Here is a 10,972-nt window from a genome sequence, read left to right on the forward strand (position 1 = left end):
CATCAAAAGTAAACTAAGATCCAGTATTTAAAAAACGCCCAAATGTTTCCTTTTCTGCAAAGCATCGATGCCACTTAACGTCAATTTACTTTCCTTCCCTAGTAAATAGTTTTATTTGAGAGCAAAATACTATAGATACTTCTAATACTGCATAAAACCCAATAAAAAGAAAAGAAACCTTCGTTGCAAGGTGTATATAAAAGGCGTCAGGTTACACTAACTCTAACCACGATTTATAACAAGCTCATTGAATGTGTGAGATTCGTAAACATTTTCACCTTTTCGATCTTGAGTTATTACCAAAGAACTGACTTCACGCTCTTTTGACATGCTTTCACTGTACCATTGACTAAAATAAAATTTAAAAAGAACGAAAAGTGTACTTCTCAAAAGACCGGTCAAATGTACAATCACTCCCCTACATCGAAAGCTATTGTGACATGTTATCACTTTTTATACTCGAACCATAAAAGTTACAGCTTAGCTTAGAGACTGTGATAATGATATCATCGCAATCTTGAAGGGATACGTACAGAATCATTGCAAAAAAAAAAGTAATATTAACCACTGTCCGTTTGCTCCCAGTGTCATCACAGTTCAATAAGTGCTGATGAAAGTCACCCAGAAAGAAAATCGATGAAAGGTATTACCGATGGAGCTTTGAAAAAAATAAATAATAAAAAAATCTGTTCGAGTGGAAACACCGGAGCAAAGTCCCTATCTCTGGTTTCTATGAATTTATTTGATGGCATCGGTTTTCTCATTTAATATTGTATTATTAGCCCGGCATACGGCAATAAATTTTCACAAATTCCATTTCCATATAAATTGTTTTCTTATGTCCTTAATTATGCTAGCATATTATACACTTAATGTGCAACGCTTAGCAGTTTAACTCTGCACTCTGCATACAAGTAATATTTTACACCATCCTAGGTATCGGTAAGTTATGCAATTAATTAGACACAACAATCGATTTCTCGGTTAATTTGTTTGGGTAATGTAATACGTAAGTTAATTATATGAAAATATAATTCAGCAACAAGATAACTACAGCACATAGTAGTGTCTACCAGGAAAACATGGTATAACCATACAACGTTCTGATTAAATTTAGTGAATTTTCGCAATATTTTTCCGAAAGACATTATAAATGAATTGTTTGTATTTAGGAAAATTACGATGAATATTTAATCGAAAATAATAAATCATTTCTCCGGATCGTAATTACAGCCAGTATAAAAGAAAGTTAAAAACATCCACACCCCAAACCGTAATGATGGAATTGATGTTATTGAAATAAATGGCTGAAAGAATTTTAAAGTTTATTCCATCCATAAATCCATTATTAATCTACGATCCTTAATGATTTCAGTATGTAATGAACTTCCAGCAATTATAATATGAACGTGTTGTATACATTGAACATATGTATCATATATATGCCAGAACTTCAATCTATAGATAGGTGTAAATCGTCTACACCATCGTGTAAGCATTACTACATGTGTAAGTAGCAAAGTATAGCCAAGTATATTTTCTGCATATCTATTTCGTTGTATATTATGTGTTACAAGCGTTGTACTCGCTGTCTGGGTTATTATATTTTCATTCATTCCAGATAATCCCTTCATATATGGTTGCCGGTATAGTGTATATGGAATTTTTGTAAATTCGTGTGTGAGTGCGTTATGTACAAAATTGTGGAATGTTTTCCACATATTATCGTGGAGCTCAGTATAGTTATACACCATGTGTATATTTTAGGCGATAAGCGAATAACTGACTGGTGTTGTTCTTGATGCAATTTTGTTGGTTGTCGATTTTCTATTATGACAGATTGTGAAACGCGCTTATCGTCTTAATGAAGAGGTTAAGAAATCACATTAAACTTAAACACATTTTATATTCAATTAACAACACCAGATCTGTTCATTTGACCTGCACGACGCAGAGTTAACGGAAGAGTATATCGGGTGTTGTTTCTATTCAAAAATAGAAAGTGCTATGTCAGTCTGATTGTATGTTTGTCATCGTTTCCTAATGGATCGTTATCGATTCATAGTCCTTTCTTCTATGTTCTATTGTTTGTGATTTTATTTTGGTCTAAAGTTCATATGTTCGACAACTTTCTGAGTTCATGGTATAGGTTTGTTCCAAAGTTTTTACCGATTTTTTACAAGTCGAAAACGAATGAGAGCATCCACTCTGTCACAATTTTTTTTATGCTCAAAACAAACGAGGCATAGGTTTGTTCCAAGGCCATATGAATTGTCAAATTTCATCCATATAACCATAACCTCAATAATACCTCTGTGTAAATCGCGTAGGCGACGTTGGTCGGTTTGTATGCAATATCACGTAAGCGACGTTGCTATGGATGAAATTGTCGTTGTTCGGGTTGTCAAAGTTCGTGTTTACAGTTACTTGACGAAATTTTCGAAACTGTCAAATGAAGTTAGAACTTTTTCTATTCAAAATCGCGACTGCTGCATCTGTCAATGAAAACTAGGACCAAAACACGTTTTCAATGCCACGTTTGTTTTGAGCATTATGGCTCTGTAGATGACATTTTGACAGCTCAAATAACCTTGGAATAACCTTGTAAATATAGTAAATATAGCACATATGTAAGTTCGATACCAATGACATCATTTTTTAAAATGGTTGACTATTACACGCCATGTTCAAGGCTGTTTGAAACTTCATTCATACATGTTAGACATGTCGAATTTGAACAAACATTACTTGTAATTACGTCAAAAGATAAACTTCTCTCTCGTAAGCCAAATACTATCATCTGTTTTGCTCAAACTCTCTCTCTCTCTCACTCTCCCTTGTAAGACAGATGGTGTTATTTGATTGGATTGCTTCCTATCTTTTGCTCTCTGCACTTGTCTCATAATGATGCGTTGAAATTGGCTCATTTGTTCTCCCACTCATTCACTCAGAGTTCAAATTCTTAGGCGCATTTACGGCGCGAATTTCAAGAGTTTGAAGATAGTTGAGGTTTCTGACCCAAAAACGAGCCGTCAGAACAGTCGGAGCGTTTGCTGCGACTGAGCCCCGTACAAACCCGTACATCTATTGCGCACGTGACCCTACTTCGTCCGTCGCCCTACTCTTACCGTAAGCCCATTGCGCCCGTAAACGTCGTAAAATTCTTATGCAATGTGTACGTCTTAAAAATTGCGCATAGCGCAATTACGAAGCCCCGTACGACGTTCCTTTCAAAAGTAACACAAACTACACTTCCCACTGATCAGTGATTTTGGAATTACCATTTTCACCTATTTATATTGATTTTACAAAAATCCAAAATGGCGGCCGACAGCCATTTTGTTAGGAAAGTACAACGGCAGCTTTCCATTCGTTAGTACCTTTCAAACAAAAAAAAATTCATGAAATTCTGTTAAATTTTACTCGAGATATTAACAAAAAACACCACCTTCACTGTACGGCCGAGTAGCCACATATAAGCTCACTCCAAGAGACCTAGCTCACGCTGCGGTAAACCGAATTTCATAAACTTTTTTTTCCCTGATTGGTACGGTCAATACCTATCTAATAAATCAAAATCCATCTAAATCCGTTCAAATTTGACTAACCTACAAGCAAAAACGGATTGCCGCCCTGTACCTAGTTCACACCAAGGGGTCTAACTCACGAGTCGGTCATCCAATTTCCATAAACTTTTTTTTGTGGATAGGTATTGTAAATACCTTTCATTTGATGTATCACTTACAAGTGTAGCCTTTAAATGGCCAGATAAATCTTTGGAAAACGTTAAAGCACTTAAGGGGCCCCAGCTCTGGAGGGGTCGACCCAAAATCGCCCATCTTCGAACTTAGCCTCACTATTTCAACTACCTTTCAGGGAAAAAAAAAAATTTGAAATCGGATTTGATTTACTCAAGATATCGACGTGACAGACGGACAGACGGACAGACGGACAGACGGACAGACGGACAGACGGACAGACGGACAGACGGACAGACGGACAGACGGACAGAAGGACAGACGGACAGACGGACAGACAAAATTTTTATTGCGGATTCGTTATCTATGAACATAGGCAAACACTTTGCCCTTACCGTCTGCTTCGAATTCCATCAATTACACACGGCATCGTAATCCTATAAGCCCCTTCGTACTTCGTACGGGGCTAAAAAGTTTCAGATGGAAATCATGTCATCATTTCAACTTCCATTGGGTTTCTCTTTGTATCCTGGGAATATCAATCGTTTAATTTTTACTATAAACTTGGTTTAAACGCCATACATTGACTAATCAAATAACTTAACTGATGATAATTATACAGATGAGAACACATTTTACAATCTTTATAATTTATATGCTTGCGAGTCCTCCGTTACAGCTTAGGGCATATACACTTTCCCAACTTCTATGCTCTAATTATCATTTATCGATATAGCCCATCATCCATTTACATTTGACTGAAACGAGTGTGGACGCAAAAGCCAACATTTTAAACTGCAAAACGTTCAGCCAATTCTAACAATGCCCATGCAAATGTAAAGTCGATATGACAGAAAATGGAGACAAATTTCGTTTTCTATTTATCCGAAGGGGATTTTGTATCACCCATATCTGTATTATTGCGTTCGGAATCGTTCCGTATATATCCTTCAATAGTATTGCTATCCTGCGGGGTATATTATCCACCGAAAGTATTACCAAAAAAAAATATAGATAAATTCCCATTAGGATATGTTATACACATGTATCGCAAATATTAAAGGGATGTTTTCGGAGCGTGGTGAGCCGGGTACGAGAGAAGAAAAAAAGAATTGTATAAATAAATGGAAAGAAAAATCTTTAGTCTATCCATTCCATATTCTATGTCCAATGTAACACAAAAAATAAATAGAATCATTGATAATATGACTCGCGAAGATTTATTTTTGTGCGATAGTAGGTTTGGAATCACAAATATGTTTGTGGTGCAGGCAGAGACGTTGAATATCTTTTTTTTTTCTTAAGGAATAAAAGGAAGTGGGCTGTCGTCATAAATATTTGTTTGCAAAAAAAAATATATTTTTTTAGAGAGATATAATGTTTTATGTCTGCGAGCGATATAATGTTTGTCTGATTTGATAGAAAATATTTAATGTGCTTAATGACTATGGCGATTTAGAAGGGTGGAGACTAAATGGCTAAATTTATCGATTCTACAATGGTATCGTTCATTTTACGAAACATTGCCTTACGTGATATGAATTCGAAAAGGGACTGGAATTTGCTAATAAGGAAATATGACCGCGACGTAATAACAATTTATTTTACAAACACTTTCGTCTTCTCCCTCGAATGTTGGATTGAAACTTATTAGGAATTTTTTAACGAAGAGAATATTGAAATAATAATTTTTAGAAACGGTTCCAGCTCCATGTGTTATTGATAGTATCGACGAAAATAAGCAGCATAAGTCTTCGTTAATAGGTTAATCCTCTCTTATACGAAAATGTTTGTTAGCACAAATGAAGTACCAGATTTTATATCAAACACCATAAGATGGTTCAAATAACTGAAGTAACAGATCTAATAAATGTTTTCCGTTTATGACGAGGGAAAAATATACGTAAATTTTGTTGACAATCGCTTAGACTTTATGAAGACTTTCTTTACCGTTTTGGCTGGATTTTTGAGGATTTTCTTCGATTTCAATAAGTTTCCGTTGAAAGAATTTTCCGAAGATGTTCTAGTCTATCCGCTCCTTGGTTTATGAAGCATGCGATTCTAAACAGTAGTCTTATCAGCAACATTGGAATTAAAGTTCCGAATTCTCAGAATTTTTTTATTTATGTGCACCCAATTCATCGATTGACAGATTGTCAGAGCAAAGTGTAGATAAGGAAATTTTATATTCCAAAGCTTATGCTGTAACGATTGTTGTTATCGTAATATTTAAGTTTTGATGTGTTTCGGAGCTCAGTTATGACCTAATTAATTCTATTATGTACAGATAAACTTAATAAAAAAAAGAAAGAAATTAGTTCAAATAACTCACCTTTAATATGATGAAATTTAGACATGCCATAACGCCGTTCTTTGATGTATTCCCACACCTTGAGCAACGATCAAACTTGACTTTCTATTATTATTATTTTCACATTTATATTACATTTTTTATTGATTTTTTTCGTGTGTTAAATAGTGATACACTCCTCTCCGAATATTATCCGAGAATACAGCTCCTCAGATTAATATATATTTAATTCGTCAGCTATGTAACTTTGAGATTTTTGTAACACTTCACTTCACTGAATTTAAACAAAATATGTTTTATTGAACATATACACAATATCCTCAATGCTTACACTATACACTGCACACACACATTTATTGTACAGATGTAATTAAATATCATTTGATATCATATATAGTTAAACAATACACTGCAATGCATCAGCTCACAAATCACCATTCAACCCAAGATTTAACGATTTAGCCCATGTGTTGCCACTGTTCTTCTCTATTATGTTATAGTCGAGTCGCACAGCATCCAGTCGGCATTTTCTCTAATTAAACAAATTATATTTTTGAACAAATGCACCATTGTGGCTGTTGAATGTACATATAAACAGAGTGGCTTTACTTTTTTTTTTAAATGTAACATGTGGAAAACAGTTTATCGATGGGGAACAAAATTAATTTTGAAAAAAAAACGTTTAAAATTGTCAATCGGGGGGACATTATTTATTTAACCGAAAATGAAAATGTAAAAAAAAAATTGGCGCTGAAATCAAAACCACGTACGAGACATGGTTTGGTATTGGTACGGTGTGGTATGGTTTTTGAATGGCGATTCACTGCCGTAACTTTAATTGATATTTGCTGGGAGGAATGTATACTAACTTGAAAGTAAACTTTCCTCCAATGGGAGGGAAATGAGGAAGCGGATAAGCTGGCTAAGGCAGGCGCGGTGGCTCAGGTAGATGGTCCAGAATCATACTTGCCGATACCTCAATCTGTGTGCAAAAGAGCACTGTAAGACTGGGTTATGCGTAAACACGTAGCATACACAAGCGTATGAAGGAGGCTGTCATGCGAAATGCTTCTTCCCTAAGCTCAACGAAAGATAGGCCAAAGTGTTGTTCAATGTGGACCGGAGTCACACAGCAACCGGATGCTTGTAGGAGCGATTACCGGGCGTTGCGGGCTCAACGCAATCGCATAAGTTGAGGCTTTCGGAATCTCCAAGATGTCCCTCCGACCGAGAAGAAGAAACGGGCACACATTTAATATAAACTATTGCCCCTTCACTTAATGCGCGGAGACAATGAAGTGGTATCTTCAAAAATTGCTGCAATTGGACTTGTCGTTTTAGACAGGTACAATTAGCGAATTATAATAAAAATGAAATGTCATGGATATTTGATATTTTAGAAGAAATCACATCGTCAGCCTAATAAATAAAGCTAAATTAATCAGATTCCATTCCTTTGTTTCAGACATACGATTTTGGTTTAATATCAAATCTTTTACTTTTAGGTATACGTTAACGAGTGGCGTTGTGCTGATTATTTGAATTTGTAGATTTTTTTGTGAGGTCTGGTCATAAGTCTTTGCACATCGTTTTAATTATGGGAGGGGATAAACTCAAAACAATTTTTGTTGGTACTCTCAGACTGTCGCAAAATTATTATTTTGACGCGACACTTGTCTTTAGGTCTATTCACCAGAGCAATGAATTCGTGAGTTTTGTTTTCAACAAGGGCAAATTACATGAAATTTTAAAATTTTTAATTGTCGCTGTGCAAAGGCAAACCCTATTCATGCAATCCATTCAAATGAAACAATCAAAATAGAAAAAATGTAACTTTCGTGATCCTATTTCAAAAAATTGTACTGCTCCCTTTCACACTATCTTATATTTTTTTTGCTATGTTAATGACTGTGTATAACGCTTGCAATGCTTCCTCAAATACATTTCTCTCTTTATCTGAAAAAACCATCTATATAGAGATACGACAAGCTATTCATAGGAACGACATTGCATACAAAAACCATCCAAAAACCAAACTCAGAATTATTAAAAAAAAAAAAAGATAAATCACAACATTGAAACCAACCGCATACATATACCAGTACAATCGATTCGTGTGCACACCGCCATGCGATTTCATAGTGATACAGAATATATATATAGGGATGGAAAAAAGAAATCTGCTTATTATTCCTTAGTGGTATTTTGGTTCTTTTTTCCTTCGTCTTTCTCTTTTTCTGGTCAGAAAAGAGTATTTTAGTTATGCATGGCAGATATTGTCCCCATTAATTTAATATTTTAAAAGCGAGTTGCTTTAGAAGTTTAATTCCAAATAAGAAAAATAACAAAATTACCTAATACTGGGCACATTGACAAGATAGGCCAATATTGTGACTTTTGAATGAATGCTAATTTGAAGACTTGTGTATCTCACATTATACATTGTACGTGACTGGGGGAAATTAAAAACAAAATCGTGAAGAATCCACATCGTCGTCGTTCTTTTGCTATGAGAGACAGTCAGACAATTTTTTTCGTAGACTTTTTAAATTAGATAAAGTTTGTAACTTAGACGTGTTGCTTTGCAAACACAACTCTGTTTCGAGTGTATAACAAGGAAAGGACAGAAATTCCACATAAAACTCTGGTGGAAGATAGGTTGTAACTTTATCTTTCGTAAATAAATTGGTTTTGTGGAAATGAAAGAAGGCAGACAACCTCAGAAGATAATCAGTTGTGTTACAAACAAAAACTTATCCCAACGTATTGAAATGGTAGAACTCCGCAAACGCTTTCTACACCAAACATTAAAAAAAATTAAGTTCTGAAAGAACATGGTAAGATGCCTACGAAGGTAGCTGACCCCCAAATTTGAACGGTTCGGTGGATATTTTCCATATAAATTGTTAAGACACCGAAACACAGAAAATTCTCTTCAAAGTTTAGAGAGGCGACAATACAAAATGTGGGTGCCACCGACTTTGTGATCGACTCAGAGGTGTCTCAACCAGTTTTTTTTAGAACCTACACATGAAATTGCCCTTCCAATAAACGGTAAGGTATAAACATCGATTCTGTTACTTCCTTTGATCTAAGTATCTCGACTGATCAAAAATCTTTTACTTCATTAGTTTTAATTTAATAAACACTAGCTGGACATCAACATCGCTTATATTAATGCCACCGCTGTCGATAACAGATCACAGATGTCAGAGCCGACTGTAAAAGGTTAATGGCATTTAAATGGATACTTATTTGAATTTATGACTCGAGAGTTATCGCGATGTTCATGCAGACGACTATTTTTACAAAAAAAAATAAATATTTTCGAAAATGGTTACATTTCGGTTTTACCGATTCGATAGGATAGGATTTATGGAATAAAAGCCATAAAAAACGCTACAATGTACGTCGAATTGTTACAATAAAAATTCTGTTCATTAAAACGTCCGCCCATACTGTACACATGTTTTTCCATGGAGTATATGTGTCTGAAAATAAACCTAAATGAAACATTTATAATTTACGTTTGCATGTGATAAACGGACGTCGTTTATGGACAGTTGCTTAATGAATAATTTAGGAAAATATGTACAGCTCTATTGCAACTATTATGGATATTGATGAACACGAAACGCATTTAGAGTTGGGCAAATCGAGTAACGACAAGAACGTCGATTATAAAATTAAATTCTAATCAGCAAAGAGTGGCTATGTACTGAGTACTTCTATAAGTTGAACTTAAGGAACTCATACTCTTACATCCAGAAGCGATACGAAACCAGAGCCTTTGGTTTTTGTAATAAATCTTCGAATCTTCAAATTATAGAAGGGACACATAAGAACATGGTATACTGAACATGACACCCCAATTTTTTTTTATCTTTAAGATTTATTGTTTGTTTTACATAAAGAATCAAAATAAGGAAATGAATTGTTATCCTTTCGTCTCTTCGATGGATGACTAATACATTTCATTAAATTACTTTGAAACCGTTTCAACGAAAAACTAGATCTTTAACGTCCCATCATTCAAATATTCAAATTGTATTTTGCATGCCAGTCTGTTGAACAGTACTTACAAACATTAAATTCTATAAAATGTTACCATTTCAATTTCAATAAAAATATTTCTCAAGCTATATTCCAGCACACGAGAATATATCACGATGCATTTCTTCAGAAATCAATTTTGTAAAGTTATTCTCAACGGTATTGAGAAAATATCAATTGTTGCATTGCCAGTTTGTTCACATTTTGCATTTAATCCTCATATATGTATATATATGTGCACAGAACTTCATCATAAATAAATAAAATACGAGACGCAAAACGCATAATAACTTCGACTTTTATGTTACCGAGTGTTCAACACCATACCGATATTCTTTGTAGCATGTGTGACTCAAGACCGAAAAAAATGTATCTTAACAATAACTCAACTTTTGCACTCTATAAGTAAAAGGTATTAATTTAGACACCGTGTAAGACGTAAAGACCTTTCAATTTAACACCATTCAATTAGAAGAAATTCATTAACAAAGTCACATTTCACTGCCATTTCTTGCTTTTTTTTTAAATATTTACCGGAAGATAAACAATTTCAACGATGGCAAATAAGAAAATTTAACGAAACAACAACAACTCAAGTAAAAGGCAACAAAAACTTGATCAAAAGAATATACAAAAAGACGCTGGAATCGAGCGATAACATACATACCAATACGATGTTGGCATTGCACTGAATCATTGTCGGTGTTGTTTTGATTTCAATTTGGAAAATGAAGCAAAATGCGAGAGCAAGAGAATATGAATGGAGGAAGAGTAAAGAGAACTGCGAGAGCTAAGGAAGTAAATATGGAAAATGCATAGTATATTGATAAGTTCTGGGGGTGTATTCTTGAAATGTGGAAAGGAAATAAAATATAGAGGAATCAAGTGACGAGAATATTGACATTAGATG

The 10,972-nt window shown here is 34.6% G+C and overlaps 1 protein-coding gene across 1 annotated transcript in view; it reads right to left on the minus strand.

Annotated features, from left to right (window-relative positions):
* LOC119079468 (slo-interacting protein 1) overlaps nt 1-10,752 on the minus strand; it is a 71,862-nt gene extending 61,110 nt beyond the window's left edge. Inside the window, exons 1-2 of the mRNA XM_037187398.1 lie at nt 10,118-10,752; nt 6,031-6,541 (exon numbers count right to left, since the gene is read on the minus strand). Of these exons, the coding sequence (XP_037043293.1) occupies nt 6,031-6,060 (30 nt within the window). The 5' untranslated portion in view covers nt 6,061-6,541; nt 10,118-10,752. The remainder of the gene's footprint in view (nt 1-6,030; nt 6,542-10,117) is intronic.
* Between the last annotated feature and the right edge of the window lie 220 nt (nt 10,753-10,972).

This window comes from Bradysia coprophila, unplaced genomic scaffold (assembly GCF_014529535.1).
Source record: "Bradysia coprophila strain Holo2 unplaced genomic scaffold, BU_Bcop_v1 contig_324, whole genome shotgun sequence".
Taxonomy (NCBI): Eukaryota; Metazoa; Arthropoda; class Insecta; order Diptera; family Sciaridae; genus Bradysia; species Bradysia coprophila.